General features: G+C 36.1%; 1 protein-coding gene across 3 annotated transcripts in view; it reads right to left on the bottom strand.

Annotated features, from left to right (window-relative positions):
• Nucleotides 1-22,537, bottom strand: part of pacs1 (phosphofurin acidic cluster sorting protein 1) — a 146,788-nt gene that overhangs the window by 50,179 nt on the left and 74,072 nt on the right. For all 3 annotated transcript variants that reach the window (XM_030162059.1, XM_030162058.1, XM_030162057.1), the window contains exons 3-4: nucleotides 20,326-20,415; nucleotides 16,429-16,554 (exon numbers count right to left, since the gene is read on the bottom strand). In XM_030162059.1, the coding sequence (XP_030017919.1) occupies nucleotides 16,429-16,554; nucleotides 20,326-20,415 (216 nt within the window). The remainder of the gene's footprint in view (nucleotides 1-16,428; nucleotides 16,555-20,325; nucleotides 20,416-22,537) is intronic.

The following is a 22,537-nucleotide window of genomic DNA, read 5'->3' on the forward strand; positions in this document are numbered from 1 at the left end:
AACAACAATGGCCGCCCCCATGGATGCGGTGTCTATGCAGATTGTTTATTAAACTAAGGTAAAGCACTAATGTTATTTGTTTGCAAATGTTCTGCATAATCAGCAGCTACTCTAGCGTTAGCTGATTTTCAGTCCATTGAGTGCAGTAAATAAATTCATACCAAATACGTATCCAAACATACAAATAATGCAACATAAAAGGTATAACAGCTTCTCCTGTGTTATGCGCCATTTTTCCTCCTCTGTTTCCCTCAGATAAGCAAAGAGCAAACACCTCAGGGATAGAAATGACTGTAAATGAGCATAAGCCCCGTACGGTCCGCTATGCTGGTTTGTTTACATCTAACTACCACAATTCCTTGCGCTCCGGCAGTTACAAAGTCGTGAGTCGTGGTTTGAAGTCATGATTTACGGGCTCAAAAACCTGCCTGGAATGCAGCACTATTGCTGAATTCATTCCCTGAACAGCCAAAAAAAATCCTGTCACTTATGATGAAAGAGAAGAAGAGAAATCTGAGCAGTAGAAAGATGAGGAGCTTGTACGTGGGGGTCTAGATCAGAGGCAAATCAAAGCCTATTCCCTTCTCTGCATGTCACTTATTCAAAAATGCATTATGAGAAACGCGTGGATGCATCATAAACATCGATAATATCACAGGTTCAATATGAGGGCCTGTTTACAAGTCAAAATCCTGAGGTGATAAATATATTTTGACATGTAACTGCAGTGATGTGATAAACCAGCGATAAAGTGTGATCTGCAGCAGATCCACGAACCCAGACTGATCGTGCATGCGTTTGTATGCTGAGCACACTGTCCTGATCTAAGCCACAGGCAGCGACCCGCCTGCCTTGACTGCAAAGTTAATTCATCCTATTACTCCTGAAAACCAGCCTGCATCTCTGCAGCCAGTCTGCTTCATCTTTTCCTCTGATGGATCACGATGTTCTGAGTGAGTTTAAGTACGGTCGCGCAGCATACAGGTCTAGGGCTTTTACTGTCAAACATGGAAATGGTGGAACACAAATGCACTATGGTTGTGTACTCTTAAACACTCTGTCCTGTTACACACCACTGAGCCTCAGTGTTATTATTTATAAGACTCATGTAGTGTGAACAGTACAGCAATCTGACATAGACACGCCAAGTATGAAAACTGTGGCTTAAAATGGTGCAGGGGCTGAAACTGGGGGGGGGGTATAAAAACAGCAGAATTTGAAAATACATATTTTCCTTCTGCAGCTCTCTGCTCTCAGTCAAAAGAATTTATATGAAGATGGATGAATCTGCCTCCGTTTCACACCGCTGGATCCACAGAGTCATACATGAGTAAATCTAAAAGCAAAACAGAATTTACAATTTAATCAGACATAGGCCTTTCCATGTCATTGCTTTATATCAACTATTAATTCGTTATGTTTACAGAAAAGGTGCTATATATTATGCTACAGTTGTGCTCATCCTAGCAGAATTTGTGATTCTTTGGCCATTTTTCAGAGAATACGAATGATAATACAAAATCTTTTCTTTCACTCGTGGCTAGTGGTTGGATGAAGACATTTATTATCAAACAAATGTATTTTGGCTAAAATGTACTTAGGGGGTCAAATGAGTGGCCATTTTTGTCAAAAAAAAAAAGTTGTAAGAAATGCATAGAACTGTGTTGAAATAACGCTAATCCATTTGTGCACAGACTACTGATATTATTTGACAGTGGAAGCTATATTTTCAGAAATATTGGATTTTGAATAGCACGTGTACGTGAAAACTTTTGCTGGTGGACGGACGTGACATTACCCATGATGATCTGGTCAGTACCAGTACTTTATTAGGAACAAACTTATATACTTACAATTGCTAATTCTCCTCTTATTCATAAATGTTAGTATTGTGGATCTAAAACAACAACAACTGACACAAAAACACAAAATGTGGCAGTGGACGGATGTGACATGGTTGTTACAGATCCCATCATACTGATGCTCGGCAGCCATGTCACCGTTTCCACTAATGATCCCTGTGCAAAAACTAGGATCAGAATTATTTATTGTATAGTTTATCATCATACTAAAGAGTAAATAACAATATAGAATTGTTATTTCTTTATAAAAATCCTTATTATTAGAAAACTGTTGATTTAAAAAGTGACGTGTGACATTCTTCATGTATGTATTGGCGTAACATAAGCAGGATGGATCAGCACATACTCCATATTGAACCTGTAAAAATAAAACATGTGATATGTAGGATAGAATCTTGTAAGAAAAATTGGGGAATCTAAAATAGAATATTTGTTTTTCAGGTAAATTCAGTTCAAATATAACTTGGCTATTTGTGACATGAAAATATAGCATTAAATGTGATGAAATAGGACATTTTTGACCTGAAAACATAGTTCATATGACCATCAACATGTTGAACAGAACTGAAATCCTGTAAATTTGCATAACTTGCATTTACCAACACAAAGTTCCTTTGGGGATTCACTTCTATTGATTTCTTATGCACAAAGACAGAAATAAGACCTCTAAGCAAATTTTAGCCGATTTGCTTTTTTTTTTTTTTTTTTTTTTAATCATACTGACAACAGAAACTATCCAAATAACCCTGATTAACAGTTGACATACCCTAGTTCTTAATCCTCTGTATTGGCCCCTTTAACATCAATAACAGCTTAAAGTCTTTTGTGGTTGTTGTGGCTGAACTCTTTATTTTCTCAGATGGTAAAGCTGCCCATTCTTCTTGGCAAAACACCTTCAGTTCCTGTAAGATTGTGGGTTTTCTTGCATGAGCTGCATGTTTGAGACCTCCCCAAAGTGGTTCAATGATACTGAGGTCAGGAGACTGAGATGGACACTCCTTTACCTTCACTTTTTTCTGCTGTAGCCAGTGACAGGTGGACTTGGCCTTGTGTTTTGGGTCATTGACATGTTGGAACATCTAAGACCGTCCCATATGCATTTTGTCAGTGTATGTAAACTTATGAGCACAACTGTATGTATAGTCAATATGAAATGAAATGTGTGATATCAGGATTTCTGTCATTATACACTGGTGATACATGGGATGGGATGTCCTTACTCAATGACTAACTTCACATGCTCAAAAAAATACATTTTTTCCCTGATTCTGAAAGAAGAAAATTCCTAATAAGCCGTTTAATGAGGCTTAACAGGAAAAATGAATATTGTCCTAACATTCCTGTTTAAATGCATACCTTAGATTTTTAATTTTTTTGGGTTTTTTTTGTCAAAGTTTTGAATTGTGTGCAGACGTTCCACTGTGTGAGCTCGGCTTCCCTCTTATTTATTCTTTTTTTTTTTTTCTTTAAATACCTTCTAGCTTTGCTCTTATTTGTTCAGATGCAGAAACCTGTTGATATGCTCTATCATAATATTTGTCTTTTTTCCAACCAGAAGTGTGGATTTTTAGATAGATAGATTAACTTCATTAATCCCCTAGGGGAAATTCAGAATACAAAATGTGGTCACCGCTCCACAAACACAGCCATACCACATCAATACTCAAACAAATAAATGCAGAGTATAAGTAGCTGTGAATAACTTAGATTAAACAGACGTTGACTTAAAAGACAAGATGTGTTTTCTACCCATCATGTAAAAACATAAAAATATAAAAACATAAAAATATAAAAGCATAAAAACATAAAAGCATAAAAAACATAGAAACCCACCCGAAGACAGAATTGTTCCTGAGCCTCTACCACCTATACACCCCCACCCAGCTACTCCTCCTTCCATCTCCTCCCACCTCCCCTCCCACTTGAAGAGTTATATCAGTGGTTCCCAACCTTTTTTGGCTCGTGACCCCATTTTAACATCACAAATTTCTGGTGACCCCAGAGATTCAAAACAGAGACTTTTTTTTTTTGTTTGGTAAAATTAATTTGTTTTTGATCATGTAATACTTTGCTATAATATGTTGCAAATAAATGTTAATTTTACATGACATTTAGGTTATATAATATAAATTTTTATTAGTTAGTTAAAAAAATTTTTTTTTAATTTTATCAATTACTAGAAATTTCAGGCGATCCCATTTGAATTCCAGGTGATCCCACGTGGGGTCCCAACCCTAAGGTCAAAAAACACTGCATTAACTGCTCCCAATCCCCTTTTTAAGTTGTGTGGTACAGTCTGTTCTTTCTCAAACTGAGAAAATCTTGCACCACAAACATCTGAAACCAGTGTTCAAGGGGTTAAACTGAAATGAGGAGGAAAGAAGGTCTTATTTAGAGGCTCACCTGGGGTGTAGATCCACCAGCAGCACCAAAGTTTGCACTGTAATAATGTCAATCCTTTTACAGGGAAACCTTGCCACTTCAGTAAGTTTTTTTTTTTTGTCTTTTTTTTAATCAACTACTAGAAATTTCAGGTGACCTCATTTGAATTCCAGGTGACCCCACGTGGGGTCCCGACCCTAAGGTTGAAAAACACTGAGTTATATAGTCTTATTACATGAGGGACAAACAACTTCACAGGATTCTGGGTGATGGCGCCAGCACAAGACGGCTGCTGGTCCGCTGCTCATTTTTCTTGAAACATCCATTTCTCCATTCATTCCATTCATTCTAGCCGACCATAAAAAAGACTCTGTGTGTCAGAACCTACAGTAAAATGTGCAAATTAGATTCATTTTCTGAACACACTGTATACTTGTGCTGTGTGTGCATGTCCTCAAAATCCTTAAATAAAACCAGAACAGGCCTGATTCAGAATATCCAAAAGAAATATGCTGTTTACATGACACTAATCAAATTCAGATGACTGTCATATTTGGATTAATAATGGAATAAAAGAATGACTGCAAACGTTGTCACCATTTTAACCAGAGAATCAGTAAAAAGACAAGTAATAGGAATAAACAATTTAAAGGCCTATGGGTGTAAAAGTATCTGAACATGAAGAATTCTCACCATCACTAAATGACTGTAGTACCAGAACCAGTAGTAATAAGAACGGCAGCTTAAGTTTAGCTCGGATTTCACATAACAATGGATTATGTTGCTTAGTTGCATACCACTGGAGTTGAACATACCAGTGGTTTCCAGTCACATCAGAACAAGGAGGTGTCTAAAAGCAGCAGTGCTTCTTGAATATAGGTCTAATGCAACAGGAAGTAATGCAAATAGAAACGCAATAAATAATTTACATGCATACATGAGCTTCAAGTATTGACAGATGGTCAGAAGAGGATGGATGAAGATGATAAATAAAAATAGCAGATGAATTCCTTGTCAATGTGAAGCCCTGTATTTAGGAGATATTTTATGTGATAACTGGACTCTGAAAGATAAAACAAAAAACTGTTGTTAATGGTTTTGGCAACAAGTAAAAAGACAATCACTAGATAATGGTTAAAGCCAGAAGCACCCACAACCGAAGAATGGCTCGACATCGGACAGGACATTTACATTCAGGAGAAGTTGACATTCTGTTTGAAGGGTCAAAGGGAATGTTTTTTCACTATTTGGTCAAAATGGACAAACTATGTTAAATTTGGAATGGATGTCAATTATGGAGGACTGAACCTGCCATATTGAAAAATATATACAGGAATATAAAAATGGCTTGATATATTAATTCATGTGCCAATACATGGTACAAAAAAATATTAAAAGGCATTTATTTACTTTAACATTTTATTTTCTGTAGCATTTATTTAGTTTTGTCCTTATTTATATTTTTCCTTCTTTAACTTTTATCCCTGCATTTATTTTTGCATTGTTTTCTTTTTACATTTTCTTTAGCTCCTTTTTTGTTTTTTTTTATTAATTTCTAATTTTTATTTTCATCTGACATTTTTTTTTTTTATTATTATTCATAGTCATATTTACCGCCCCAGTCTCTATTTCTTTATTTTATTTGTTCTATATTCGACTAAAAACTTGGATTAACGTCTTCTTTCAAATTTGAGATGTGGATATCGAATTGTACCTGAAAGTGTATGGAGGACTGAACCTGCCATATTGAAAAATATATACAGAAATATAAAAATGGCTTGATAAATTAATTTATGTACCGATACATGGTACCAAAAAAAAAAAAAAAAAAAAATTAAAAATTAAAAGGCCTTTATTTACTTTAACATTTCATTCCATACCATTTATTTATTTATTTAGTCCTTCTTTATATTTTTCCTTCTTTAATTTTTATCCCTGCATTTATTTATACACACAGAAATGTAAAAAGGACACGCAAAAATGTAAAATAGAGACGCAGGAATAAATAGGCCTTGGAGACATAAATAGAGGAAAAAAATGCAAAAGGGGGAATACTGGGGCGGTAAATATGACTATGAATAATAATAAAAAAAATGTCAGATGAAAATAAAAAATAGAAATTAATAAAAAAAAAAAGAGATAAAGAAAATGTAAAAAGAAAACAATACAAAAATAAATGCAGGGATAAAAGTTAAAGAAGGAAAAATACAAATAAGGACAAAAATAAATAAATGCTACAGAAAATAAAACGTTAAAGTAAATAAATGCCTTTTAAATTTTTTTTGTACCATGTATTGGCACATGAATTAATATATCAAGCCATTTTTATATTGCTGTATATATTTTTCAATATGGCAGGTTCAGTCCTCCATAAAAGGGAAGTTTTGTATAATTTGCTTTTCCAAATAAAGAAAGAATGGAAAAAAAAAAAAAAGCAGATGAAGATCCACAAAAGTAAAGGTCACGTCTGCCTGTCTGTGAGGTACATGCAGCCTCAGCAGTGTGTTCACCGACACACACACACACACACACACACTGGCTTCATAAAGTGTTTAGAGCTGATTATAGACACACAGTCAAAGGTCCACATTAAAGACACACATGGATCTACTCTCTTGGCTCAGGTTCAGTAAACCTTTTTACCTGCAGCTGGCTAAAGCTTCCTCTATCGGCTAATTTTAACTGCTTTCCGGTCGGAAGAACAATTATGCAAATGTGATGAGGTAAACACATCACATCAAGATGCAACATGCATATTTAACAAGCTGACTTTTCTCCATAATGGTTTCATGCATGACGACTCAGGTGACGGATTTACTGCATTGTAGCATTTTCTAAAACGCACTTTAATCGCACAGGCAATTGCTGCACATAAACATGATTACTGTTACAATTAAATGTTCTTATATGTTCAGGATGGCAAGAAAACAAACAATATCAGTGCCTTTTTCATAAAAATCAGTAACACTATTACATTTTCCAACATCCTTGTACCACCTTCATAACACCTCTGGAAAGCTGAATACACACTAGCCTATGTAGGTAGAATATTTACAGTGCAGTGTGCTCGATCATAAACTTTACGATGATGGGGTTTAATTAGATCATTCTGTAAACAATCATAAGAACATGTTCCAGCCCAAACAGATTATCTAGATATGGCTAGTTAGTAGGTAACCTCAAAGAAAAAAAAAAAAAAAAAAGTAATTATCTATTACTAGCTCCAAGCTATCTAGCAAAGAGTGCTAGAAATTAGTTTCAATTAAAATTTAAAATATTGCCAGTTATGTTTCTGTAACCTTTATGATATTGAGAGTGAATTGGTTTTAAGGTTTGAAGTTCATACTTCTTCCTACTCCTTTTCGACCATGCAAAATTCAGATTTGCACATACTTGAAGATAGATTCTGTTCATTTAAATGTTCTGTTGTTTTTGTCTTATTTTGCTTTGTTTTGTTTCTTTGCATGTTCTAAATAAATAAATAAATAAAAAGGATGTATTACATAATCCCTTCTGTAAACCAATCATAAATTATCCTAGTGGTCCAATAACTAGAAACGGTTTGCTGCTAACTGCTAGCTACATGCTAACAACCTAACCATCTTCTAACTATCTAACTGCTCCCAGTCCACCATGCCCTGTTGTCTTTGACTGGGTGATTTACAACGTAACCTTTGAATTCTTGTATTCATTTTTCTGTTTTTGCTAAAGTTGTCCTCTCTCTCCAGTCACAGCACACACACCTGTGATGGCGTTGCTTGCAAAAACTCACAAATATGCAGCACTAATTCTGTTCACTCAGAAAACCAGTTTTTGGTTTCCGTTTTGGCGTGTCTGCGGACCCCTCCCTCAGTAATCAGATGCATCATCCACCTGCCGCGGGCCCACGGCTCCAGTTTCATCAGTAGACCTGGTCTGTGCAGCGCTGGGTCAGTGTCTTCACTGCAGTGCCCAGGGGATGGGCGCGCGCACTGTGAACGAGCGGCCTCTGCGAATTTTCCGTGGACATTTGAAGTTTCATAGTCCATACAATTATCATCCTACATCATCTTACATGTGTGACACCATGTACATGTACCTGTACGAGTCCCACCGTCATAAAAGCTGAGCTTTATGCAGACCTGTTCAGTCCAGTACAGCTGACTTCCAGACTTTTATCTCCATCTTTCACTAATCAGACTCCCGTTTGTGCCCCTCAGTTGTTTCTGTTCATAAATCCGTTTTATCCTTCCACATGTGCATGTCAGTTCTATCCAAACACATCCTAGACAGTAGACTGTGGTCAGTGACAGGAGAAGCAGTGCCAGTGAAGCGTCAGATTCAGAGGGACCCATCGGATGTGAGATGGTGATAATGGATCGGATGCTGGATGGCCGTAATGGATGATTGACAGGAGGCTCAGTCAGGTTCAGCCAATTATTTTATTCGGACCGACTAAAATGATTGGTCAGACTTTAATCAGAAATATATGAGAATTAAACATTTTTGAGTTTCAATACCTGGTGGATTTCTTTTACACTTTAGTGCGACACACACTTATTAGGAGCATTTTAAGATGACAAAAGAAAAGTGTAAAAATGCCACATCATACAGTATAGCTTTAAATATGGATGTTTTCGCCCTCATATTTTAGCATCTATATATTTTGGATTTTCCCATCATATATAATGTTCTATAAGTATGTAAAAATTTAGAAAAATCTGAGAGGGTCAGGTGGGAAATTTTCTTAAAATCTGTTGATTTCATAAGGAATGACCCAGTACTTTAATCTTTGTGATGTTTTATTATGTTGGTCGTTTGTCCAGGACAACAGATGGAAATTAGCTTCTCTGCTAAATCTGGTGCATGCATCTTGTTCTTTGCAACTAATGCCAATAAACACTGTCCTGTAACTAAATACAAAATACATCACATGACCCTGGTGTCCAAATAACACTGAGAATGTAATGCAACCTGCTAACCCATAGACCACATGTGTTAAACACGCGGCCTGGGGTCAAAACTGGCCCGCCAAAGGTTCCAATCTGGCCCCCCGGATGAATTTGCAAAGTTCAAGCTAGGGCATCAAACTCAAAAATAATATCATAATAAGCAATAAATAATGACAACACCAATTTTTTTCTCTTTGATTTAGTGCAAAAAACAGTAAATTATGAAAATGTTTACATTAACAAACTATCCTTTAACAATAAAATATGAATATCCTGAACAAACATGAACAACCTGAAATGTCTAAAGAAAATTAAGTGTAATTTTAACAATATTCTGCCTGTTACTAAAAGTTTTGTGTTTTTGTAGATCGGATCTGTAATGCATATGTATAAATGATAAGTTGACGCACAATACTGATAAAATTGTATTTATATTTCTTAACGAATCTCATTTTTTTCAGGTTATTCACATCCTTTTTTTTTGGGATAGTTTGTAAACATAAATATTGGTCTAATTTAATGTCATTTTTTGCACTAAAACAATTTGGAGTTGTCATTATTTATTGGTTATCATGCTATTATTTTACTGGTCCGGCCCACTTCAGATTAAATAGGGCTGAATGTGGCCCCCGGAAGAAAATTAGTTTGGCACACCCGCCATAGGCTAAGCTGTATCTAAGTGAATTGTGTTATTAGACCACATTTAAGGCAATCTAACTATTGGATTTTGCAAACACATGTAATACTGGTGATATGGAGGAGGAAACTGTCAGCACAAACTCATGGGGAAGATGTTTTATCAAAAAATTAGCTCCATATATTAGTCTAAAAATATAGGTGAATTAATTGCTCTTGGTGCATGAAGACCTTTACACTCACCTTGAAAAGGTCATAAAAAGAAACCATTAAAGATAAAGATAGCCTAAGTATCTACTTTTACCGTTGAATTTCTCTGCTTGTCAAAATTCTGTTGCATAAAATGTCCAAATGCCGCAGCCTTATTAGTACAGTCTAGTGTGGAGACCTTTTATTTCCCCTGTAGCACTTTAAAATAGGCTCACTTTGGAGAATGTGGACTACAGAAGCAAAACACCACCAAAATGACATTCCTTTGGAGTTTTTGGATGTGAAAATATAAAGCCTGTGTGTCTTGTATTGAATTTTATTTTTCAGACATTCACTGCGGCGATGAGGGCAATAAGATTGGACCTGTCATGCATAAGAATCAGCATTTATGTCCTTTGCCCTCTGTAAAGCTCTTTGCAGCTAAACTTTCTTTCTGAGAGCCTCATGAATAAAACTGACTTCATTTTACCTGCAGTAAAAAGCCTCAGAAAAGAGCAGCAGAACATTCCCCTCCAGATAACGATGTCTTTTCATTAACAATGCCTCAAGGTTAAGCAAGTCATTTCCTTAAGCATATACTCATATACTTCTTTATTCATCTAAAACCCATGCAATTTATTGGTAATGGTTGAAAATGTTCTCATTTAATTACAGGGGGAAGATGTTTGGGAATGATTAAACCCTCGCCTCTTTGGAGCCACTTTATGATGTTATATTTTAAAGTAGGAACATGGGAGAAACTTAAAATGGGTCAAACAATTTATTCAGCTCAATCTGTGTATCAGTATCTAGTGCAGATACGTTTGTTTTTAGTTTTTTTTTTAATATTTGGGCTGGTATTGCACAGGCTACAGGGGATGTTTTTATTTGTGTGAATGATATGCATATGATTTTCTTGAGCCTATATCTTATGAATTGTGACTTATATCATGCATACATTCACACAGAATTCCAGTAATATGTGTAAAAGCAGTGTTTACTTTACCTGCATAGGCCTTCAGTTACAGAGGACACTAGACTTAGATAAAGAGGAACCAAAAATGCTGGAGCAGATACATGGATTGCAGATTAAGTTCCAGGTGATGTTGATTCCATTACTGTTTATGTCATATAAGCATAATTCTGAAACAAAAGATTTGTGTGTGAGTACTAGGAATGTAACCATTACCGGTAGAACAATAAACCGAGGTAAAATTGCAGATGGTTAGTATTACTGTTTGAATTCTAATTATCATGATAACCGTGTTTGATTACCTCACTTATAGGGGAAAAAACCCTATGTAAAGATCTGCTTTTATGTCAAATATTTCAGTATAGTTTCTATTTATGACAATTTTCATTTTCTATACCTAATATTTGGAACCAATATTCACTTTTAAAGTCTATTGAAAAGGTTCGTTAAGCATCTTTGTGTTATTTATGCAATAAAGTATACATATTTTTTAAATCGGATTTTATATTTTTTTTGTGTTTTCTGTCCTTTTGTGTTGATATAGTAGGTTAAAGTGAAAAAATAATGAACAGATGATACAGATGAAGTTCTGCTGAAAAAAAAGATACCAAACATGGGTATTGTAAACATTTGTTTATATAGTATATAAAGGCAAAATCAAAAGTACTGAAAAACAGCCAAAATAGGCTCAGATCCCTAAAGGTTAATATTTGAATGTTTCTGCCAACAGAAGGTACATTGTGCCTGTTATTTTACTTGTTTTTTTGTTGTTGTTTTTTTTTAATACAACTCGGTTAAATTATTTCAGTGTGTGTATTAGTACTTTTTGAACATTTTGAGCACAATTTCAACAATACCGCGATAATAATGATAACCGTGATCATTTTGGTCACAATAACCATGATACGAAATTTTCATATCGTTACATCCCTAGTGAGTGCTTCAGTTTACAATAAACCTACATAAAACTTATATCAACAGACCATCTACCTGGGTCTAATACCTGATGATGTAATTAAAAGAGAAGATGCTTACCTGTTTAAAATATTAACAAGAAAAGCCGTCGGAGAGCACAGACCTCCGCCAAGACAGATCAACCCCCCCATCACCACCTAAATTTAACCATTTGTTCCTTGTGCCAGTATCAACATTTCCTGAAAATTTCATGAAAATCCGTCCATAACTTTTTGAGTTATCTTGCTAACAAACAAACTACAAGCACTTGGAGAGCGCAGATCAGTGCCCCGGATTTGGATGAAAATTTCAGGAAATGTTGATGCTGGCACAAGGAACAAATGATTAAATTTTGTTGGTGAACGGGGGGGTGGGGGGGCCACGGGGGCCCACGATCTGCCTTGGCGGAGGTCTGCGCTCTCTGAGTGCTTTTCTAGAAAAGACAGCGCAGACCTCCGCCAAGGCAGATCGTGGGCCCCCGTGGGCCCCCGTGGCCCCCCCACCCCCCCGTTCACCAACAAAATTTAATCATTTGTTCCTTGTGCCAGCATCAACATTTCCTGAAAATTTCATCCAAATCTGTCCATAACTTTTTGAGTTATCTTGCACACAGACAGACAGATAAACCAACGCCGACAAAAACATAACCTTCTTGCCGGAGGTAACAAACACGCAAACACACAAAGCAAAGTGATCACAATACCTCCTGGCGGAGGTAATTATTGCCTGCAGCTCTATTTGGGGTCATGGAAGGTGAAAATAAGCTACCTACAGAAAAACAACGCATTTTATCCTTTGCTGCCCTTCTGCCTCGGTGAGCAATCCTGCTCAGGTGGAGGGAGGCTTTCCCTACCACTCATGCACAGTGGTTAGAAGACATTATGTCCTGCTTAAGACTGGAGAAAAATAGATACTCACTTCAGCAATCAAATGGGAAATTCCAGAAAGTGTGGGGTCCCTTCCTAAAAACATTCCAGACCCTGTAAATGCTTGACATTTCGGTGCAGTTTAACAATACTGCACACTCCGTACTTACTCCTAGTGCAGGCTTCTGTTGTGATAGTGATCCTTTATTATGTCTAGTGCACTGGCAATGACTGAGGAGGGATTATTTTATGTAGTCTGTTGTTTGCTCTGTTTTGCTTTGTTTTGTCCAGTTTTTTTTTTTTCTATGGTGGTAGTGACGATTGATTTACACCCATGCTTACTGAAGATTTCTATAAGGACCATTCAGCACTGCACTTGTATTGAGAAAACTTCAATAAAAAGATTTTGATCAAATTATTGCATGCAAAAAGGTTGTCACTAGTAACTGGTTAAAAAGTGACCCTCCTCAATCACAGCAATGGCTGGACATTATAGGGGAAATATATACCATGGAAAAATTAACATTTCATCTGAGGATTAAGGTGGGAACTTTGAATCAAAGAAGGGGAAAAATGGACCATATTCAAGGACACTAAGGCTACGGTCAGACTGCAGGTAAATGTCGCCTAAATCCGATTTTTTTTGCCCATATGTGACCTGTATCCGATCTGTTAAAGACAGTTTGAACAGCACAAATCTGATTTTTTCAAATCTGACCCTGGCCACTTTCATATGTCGTCCTAAATCTGATACATATCTAATATTTTGTGAAGCGACTTCAGTCTGAACAGCCAGGTCGCATTTATCCGACCTTTACGTCATTGAAAATTGAAACGTCACAATTCTGCATCCTAGGGAAAAACATACTATTCTTTGTAAACACAGTGTGTGCCTGCATGGTCACGTATTATGTCAGGACCTCTTCACATTCAGTTCATACTAAACACTGATAGAAGTCGCATTTCACATGTAATACGAACGAGCACTTAAAAAAAATCGGATTTCACCCAAAGATCCGAATTGAGCATCAAGACCTGTTGTCTGAACGTAGTCTAATTCTTGTTACCAGATCTGATGCATAAAGACAGATGAGTGCATATGGAACAGCATCCCACCCTTGTTGTTTTGTGCCCTGTTATTGTTATTACTGTGCTGTAGAAGTGATTTTAAGAAGTTAAAATAAAAAGTTAAAAAAAAAACCAAAAAAAAACATTCAGACAAATCTACTCTACCTAACGGTGAAAAAATGTTGGTGATTTGAGGAACTGCCTGTGACTTTGAAGCCCCTATCTGAGGGCATCCCTCAAGGTAAATGTCATTCTCAGAGTGTTTCATTGACAAAAGCAGCAGGAAACGCCATAGCAACCATTCACCTGCACACACATAAACACACACACAATGCTTAGACCGTTTTGTATTCAAAGGGCTCCATACTATGGCAGTGAATTTGCTCTGAGTAGCAGGTACCATATATTCAACATTTCTGCTGAAATCTTCTAGGTTTTCTACTGCACGTCATGAGTCTCCATTAGTCAACAGTGTAAAGATCCTACAGACTGAACCTATTTCTTGATTAGGTCTATATTTAGATCTTCTTTCTTCATAAAATATTTTACAGCAGGACACTTTTTTGTGGATTGTAATAAACCTGAAAGCTGCCAGGTAGCTTTGTCAGGTACAATAAGCATCCTGTTCATCTCAAACACTAAAATAATACACAGGTAAAAACATGATGCCAGCCATGCCATAAATCAAAACTGTTTTTATAACAGCTTCATACTGAGAGTGAGAGAGAATGTGAGGAGCCTCTGGCACAAATTTAATTGAGAATTTGATTTATGGCGACATTTATGGAGGGCAGAGGAGAGAACAGTACGCCACAGATTAGAATACAAGTTTGATTTTAAAAATTCACTTCCTTCAATTGAGTTTGGATGAAGGTTAACTGAAGGTTTTCGGGAGAACGAACTGGCAAAACTGTGGTTAAAAATAGATAAATAATAACAGAGCGCACCAACACCTCCGCCTGGTCACACAACACTTTGCCCCTCCTGCTTACTGATACCGTGTCTACCTAGGGATTCAATTTGAGTCTTAACTTTCAATCTTTTCAAAAGCTTTTCAAAAGTTTGTAAAAATGCAAAAAGTGGGAGAAAGGCACATGTGAAGAACATGTGTGTGAAATTTGAAGAAGCTCGGGTGAGTAGAGTTTGAGAAATGGGTTGGACAAATATTGAAGTTGAAATTTTCAAACATTTGTAAAAAAAAAAAAAAAAAAAAAAAAAAAGAAAAAATCCCAAAATTGAAATTCAGCCATCGAAATATGCACTCAGCTCTCCAAGTGGTAAAGAACATGTGTGTGAAATTTGAAAAGTATCAGTTGAACAGTCTTCAAGAAATGGGTTGGACAAATATATTGGCTCGATGGACAGAATTCCTGGTATACAGTCGTGGAAAAAATTATGAGACCATCAAAAGTCATCAAAAACAATGGTTATACAATCCAGTACTAACTCCTGTGTGTATCATGTGACTAAAACAGACAGAAAAGAAAACATGGAATGCCTAAAAGCACTGTTTTTGTCAGTACAATGCCATAGATACTGATGGAAGAACTGAAGTGATTTTGGTTATTATCAAGAAAACATGGAAAATGGATAGATATCAGCTCTGAAATTAAACTACTATGAGCTATTTTTGTTGTTATCATTATATTTGTCCAAACAAATGTACTTTTAGTTGTACCAGGCATTAAAATGAACAAGAAATTGAAGAAAACAAGGGTGGTCTAATAATTTTTTCCGTGACTGTATCTACTGTATACACCATAGATCCGGATATTAAATTGGAAAACACTTTGAAATATTCAGATACACACATGTCAAACTCCAGCAGATACTTCATGGTTAAAGAGCATGAGTGACAGTTTGTTGGGTCAATGGCATGTCTGTCTGAGGAGAATGAGAGCCTGCTGACTCAACCACTCACAGCTGAGCAGCTCCCAGACATGGAGCTTAACCTCCATCTGCTGCTACGAAAAGGCCTTTTTTCCTATCTTTATTTGGGGAATGCACTGACATCCAGTTACAATGCTGATCCAAGGGAGTAGCTTGAAAATGAAGCCAATGTTGAAGCCTCATAAAGTATCATAACACTGATGGACACTAGATATTATTTCCAAATGAGTTAATACTTGTTTCCCAGGAGTCACCTTCTTCTCTTTCTTTTTTTTTTTTTTTTTTGGTAACTTAAATCTTTATTGAGTTTTATGTAGAATTGTAACAGTAACCAAAAAGAAAAAGACAAAGACAAACAAAAGAGACCCCCCCCCCAAAAAAAAGAAAGAAAAAAAAGGAGAGTTTGTTAATGTAAACACTTCCATAATTTAATGTTTTTTGCACTAAATCAAAGAGAAAAAAAATGGTGGTGTCAATATTTATTGGTTGTTATATTATTTTTGAGTTTGATGCCCTAACTTGAACTTTGCAAATTCATCCCGTGGGCCGGATTGGAAATTTTGGCGGGCCGGTTTTGGCCCCCAGGCCGCATGTTTGACACCTGCGTTCTAATGTTTCTTACACTTAAATCTCATATAAATTTTCACTTCATTTCTAATCTAATCTCAAAGTTGTACCTCAGCCATGTTGATGAGTCCAAGGGCCAGAGTCTTGTAGCCGAGGATGGTGCGATTCTTATATCGTTTCCGCCGCTGCAGCATAATCTGAAGTTTGTTGGCGTCCCTTTTCAAGAAGTGTGGGTACTGCAGATACAGAGACACACAGCACAGACATCAGCAAACACATGCCGAGTTGACAGGTAGATAACTGACCAGCTGGACGGCTTCAGAATCAGACTGATGAAGTGGTGACATTCTTTTTCTAGGTCAGGATAATTAGATTGATCTGTTGTCCTGCATAACACATTCCAACTGACCACTGACACACAACTGAGTCTGAACTGTCACAGAGTCTATCATTAAAACTCTCACTGTTTAACTCAAACTGCTGGTAGATGGCAATAAAACAATATGAAACTGTTAGGAACAAAGAAAAATAATTGTAATGTACTGGTTGTTATGTTCTGACGCACTTCTATTTTTCCCCCTTTGTCTTTTGTGGGGTTTTTTGTTATAATTCTTACTGACTTTTGGGTGAATATTGCTCTGTTATTTTTTTTTTTTGCCTTGATAACATTTTTGAAAATATTATGTATTTAGTAAGTTTCTTTAATAGATGGCCAATTGGGTTTCCCGCTGGCTGAGATTATAAATTGGACCAGCGCTCTCTCTCGCCTCCTGCTCTCTCCACCTCCTCCAGCGATGCCGGCGTCCGGAACGCGCACGTTGAGGCACGCATCCGCTCCACTCCTCCACGCAGGTTGCTCCACGCCAGCGGGGTTTTTGTTAGCTTTTTGTTAGCTTATCCTTTTGTTTGACCAGGTGGATCCGGACGTCCTGTTTTCGTTTTTCCTTTCATTAGGGCTTATTTTGCAGTTTGCTTTATTTGATAGGGTAGCGGTGCGCTGGCAGCTCCTATGGCCCTGTACAGGGTTGGCCTGTCCAGCGCACAGTCCTTATGTTTAGTTTGCCGGTCCACTCTGGTCTTTTTCTTTGTTACTTTGGGCACGGGGGTTTTAAAAAGGGGTTTTTTGGATTCTGCATAATTAAAAACAACCGAAGAGAATAGCAGAAGAACAAACAACTAAATGCAAATAAAGTTTTTTTTTTCGCATTATACTCCTTGACTCCCAGTGTCCTTTGTAAATATGTTTCACCCTTCGGGTTGTAACATTGGTTCACAGCCTAGCTTTTTTTACATATGGGTATCAGTCCAAAATTTCAGGTCTGGTCTAAACATTTTGCACAATTCGAGGCTGTTTACACGTAGCCGGGGATTTTTGAAAACGGAGATTTTTGTCTGTGTTTGTGCCTATCGTTTACATGACAACGACGGCCATGTGCACCAAAAACGAAAGTTTCTAAAAACTCTGGCCAAAGTTTACTGTACTTTCTGGACTATAAGCCAAACCCACCCCGTCTCCAACGTCTCACCATCAATTCATTGATGCCAAGCTTACGTGCAGCAGCTCTATTTCCTTCTTCGACAACTGGATCGATCGTTAGCCCGGAAAACATTAATTAGCCGCATCATTTTTGTGCCGCGGGTTAACAGTGTGTGGAAAAAAGTGGCAGCTTATAGACCGGAAATTACAAAAGACTGTTCACCTGATGCTTTCCAAATTTACACACATGTTCTTTACCACTCGGTGATGTGAGTGCATAGTTTGATGGCTGAATTTAAATTGTCAATAGACAGATCTGCAGATGTCTGTTTTCACGTTTGCATGTAAACAGAGGGAAACGCGAAAATGGAGATTCTCGGACAGACATCACAGTTTTCGAAAGAAATATTCTACCAAGTTCATCGGTGATGATACAATTTAAAGCAGGGTCTCAAACTCATTTTCTTTCAGTGCAACATTCAGCCCGATTTGATCTCCAGTGGGCCGGACCAGTAAAATAATAACATAATAACCTATAAATAATGACAACTCCAAATGTTTGTCTTTATTTTAGTGCAACAAAACCCATTAAATTATGAAAATACTTAATTTTATAAACTATTCAAACAAAAAAGATGTGAATAACATGAAAAAACTGAAATTTCTTAAGAAAAATAAGTGCAATTTTAACATTATTATGCATCAACTAATCTACATGTGCATTATGGATCGAATCTACAAAGACACTAAACACTTAGTAACAGCAGAAAATACTTAAAACTGTGCTTAATTTTTTTTTAGACATTTCAGGTTGTTCATATTTGTTCAGGTTATTCACATTTTATTGTTACAGGATAGTTTGTAAATGTAAATATTTTCATAATTTAATGTTATTTTTTGCACTAAAACAAAGAAAAAAATTTGAAGTTGTTAATTCCACATTTTTTGCTTAATTCAAGATTTTTTGCTAAATTTGAGATTTTTTTGGCTTAATTCAAAAAATTTTTACTTAATTGAAGTTTTTTTTTTGGCTCAATTTAAGATTTTTTTTACTTAATTGAGGATTTTTTTTTGGCTCAATTGAAGATTTTTTTTTACTTAATTGAAGATTTTGTTTGCTTAATTCAAGATTTTTTTACTTAATTGAAGATTTTTTTGGCTTAATTCAAGATTTTTTTACTTAATTGAAATATTTTCATAATTTAATGTTATTTTTTGCACTAAAACAAAGAAACATTTGAAGTCATTATTTACAGACAATGCAATGTTATTTTTGTCACCTCAAATCAAGAAGAAAATACGGAGTCGTTATTTTTTGTAGGTTATTATGCTATTATTATTTTACTTGAGATCATATTGGTCTGTATGTGGAACCTGAACTAAAATGAGTTCGACAGCACTTTACAAATTCATCCCACGGGCCGGAATGGAACCTCTGGCAGGCCGCATTTGGCTCCCGGCCAGCATGTTTGAGACCCCTGGTTTAGAGGAAGAGGATGGAGCTGATAAGTCAAGTTAAACATATTAAATGAGAAAATAAGGAGGTTTGGTAGTGAATGTTAGCATCTTAGTTAATTAGCGCCCACTACATCTGCTTAACAGGATCTTCATGAATTTACTTGATATAAAATAAGGCTTTTATGAGGTGTTTCCACATTGTTTTACTTCATATTTAGTTTATTTTATTTGTTTATCTGTTGTGTCCAGTTCAGTAGAAGGTCAATAAAGTTATCATTTACGTCGGTCTTCATGAACTAAAGACAAAACACGACTGCAAAACAGATGCAGATGTTATTGAGTACAGAACTAACACGGTTCGAGTCCAAACCCTTTTTCATATCCTCTGTCACATCAGAAAAGCAGTTTGTGACTGTAAAAAAAAAAAAAAAAGTCACTGGCTCAACCATTGGCATTGCTCGGACGCGGCACCAGGAAAACTACATCTCCATAGGTTCATAGCAGAAGTGATTCTTTTCAGGATTCTAATCAGTTAATGGTACTCGACTGTCCCACTACACTGTCATCTATAGGCTTGGCATGCTCTCGACAGTATATACGAGGCCATATAAATGCAGATTTTTCCCGAAAATGATCACGTCTGCACAAGGTTTGTTTGTTTTTTTTTAAACAGAGAGGGGGAAATCTCCATTTTCCAAAATACCCGGCTATGTATAATCGTAGCCTTAATTGCAGCAATTTCAATCTACATATTAGAGGTGTGAAAACTGAAGAATTGTAACAGCTACTCTGTGTTACTGCAAAGCTTTCATGCAACATGTCTTAGCTTGACACAAAATTGTCAGCTGCCTGTGTTGACATTTCCTTTTTTTTGTTTTAATAAAGAGTTTTTGAGGATGCATTTTCATCTGATGTCAAACCAGATGTGTCTCAGTTGAAAATATTTTACTGTTGTTTTTGCAGCAGCAGGATTTCTATGACAGACATTCAATGCGCCTTCATATTTTGTCATATTTTCATCAAAAAACAATGTTTTTCATAGAGTGATAGGGAACTGAACCTTGATGTTTACCTGCAGGGAAAAGGTGAGCTGGAGGTCGGTCTCTGTCAGTCCTGCTGAGGATAGAAGGATCTCATTGGAGCGCAAGATTCGCTTGGAGCCCTGAAGAGTTGACAGAACAGAAAGAGCAGAGACAGACAATAAAAGAGTCAACAGCATCAATACCAGCAGAAGAAGAAAACACAAGAACAATCAGACTGATTTGCTGGAGAAGATTACAATTAGTGTCCCTTGACTAACTCCAGCAGTTTCAAAACAATACACTCTTATCGACTGCATGCAGGGAGAGGATCATGGGAGCAAGAGGGTTGGCACAGACGAAGGTGGAGAGGGTAACAGACTGAAAGGACGTGGCAGAGGAAACGCTAAGCAAGTGACAGCAGCAGGGGTGTAAGAAAATATCGGTATCGCAATATATCGCAATATTTCACTTCAAGATACTGTATCGATATTTTTAGGTATTTATTCAAATGCAGACATGGTGGAGGTTCATTTTTGTTCTTTGTTTTTCAAGCTATTTTTATATTCACATGGGTATTTTGTTCTGTTGTTTGTATACTACAAAAGTATTATTGCGATATTGCAGGTCATAAATGTAATTTAAAAAAAAAAAAAAAAGATAACCCTGTTTTGTTAAATAATGGATAATTCAAGCATCCTTAAAATCACTTTTTGCTGTCTGAAAGAGGTAAATGTTTGTTTGATGTATTAGGAATGCACAAAAATAATGTTCTGATGTTGGATGATTCAGGGACTGAACACTATGGATTCTTTTCGCAAAAGAAAAAGAACATTTAAGCCAGAACTTAAACTCCAATGTCTGTAAAACTTTATTTATTTATTTATTTATTTATTTATGTGTTTTTTTGTACTGGTAAAGCTGCATGTTAAAACTTTATTTATCCAAATGCTGAACTATAAATGTTTCCAGGAAATAATCTTTTAAAAAAAGAAACAAAACAAAAAATATCGTTGTGTTAACAGTATTGTGTTATATCGTATCGTGATCCTAGTATTGTGATTTGTATTGTATCGCCAGATTCATGCCGATACACAGCCCTAGACAGCAATTGCAGAAGCATCATGGAGGAAAAATGAAACAGTGGAATTACGTGACAGGTAGGGATGTAACGATATGAAAATTTCATATCATGGTTATTGTGACCAAAATGATCACGGTTATCATTATTATCGCGTTATATTGAAGTTGTGCTCAAAATGTTCCAAAAGTACTAATACACACACTGAAATAATTTAACCAAGTTATATTTTGGAAAAAAACAAAAAACAAATAAAATAATAGTCACAATGTACCTTCTGTTGCAGAAACATTCAAATATTAACCCTTAGTGATCTGAGCCTATTTAGGCCATTTTTCAGTACTTTTGATTTTGCCTTTATATACTATATACACAAATGTTTCCTATACCCATGTTTGGGATCTTTTTTTTCAGCACAACTTCATCTATATCATCTGTCTATTATTTTTTTCACTTTAACCTACTATAAACATAAAAGGACAAAAAACACACAAAAAATATATAAAATCCGATTTGAAAAATGTATATAATTTATTGCATAAAGAACACAAAGATGCTTAACAAACCTTCTCAAAGACTTTAAAAGTGAATATTGGTTTCAAATATTCGAATATAAAATCAAAATTGTAATAAATTAAAACTATACTCAAACATTTGACATAAAAGCAGATCTTTACATGGGGTTTTTCTCCTAAAAGTGCGGTAATCAAACACGGTTATCATGATAATTAGAATTCAAACAGTAATACTAACCGTCTGCAATTTTACCACGGTTTATTGTTATACATCCCTTGTGACAGGCATAGCATAAGATTTATCCATTTACTCAGAGACAAGACAGAGGGGGTGAAGAGGGAAAAGACCCAGTCAAAACTATTAAGTAGAGTCACTGAATTCAAAGACAGTACCTGTTCACAAATTGTTAATCTATTCAGTGATTTTCCACAGAAAACTATAACAAATCTAATTCATTAAAGATTACTCAGGACCACTTTTGTAAAAAGGTGATTATTTAATCTGCATCAGTCATATATGGTATTAATGCCCCTCCCCTTCCATCAGAACATGTGGAGCCAACGCCATAGTCCTGTAGGGGGGGGCCACATTCAACCCAATATGATCTCAAGTGGGCCAAACCAGTAAAATAATAACATAATAATCTATAAATAAAAACTCAAATTTAC

Source organism: Sphaeramia orbicularis, chromosome 18 (assembly GCF_902148855.1).
Source record: "Sphaeramia orbicularis chromosome 18, fSphaOr1.1, whole genome shotgun sequence".
Lineage (NCBI taxonomy): Eukaryota > Metazoa > Chordata > Actinopteri > Kurtiformes > Apogonidae > Sphaeramia > Sphaeramia orbicularis.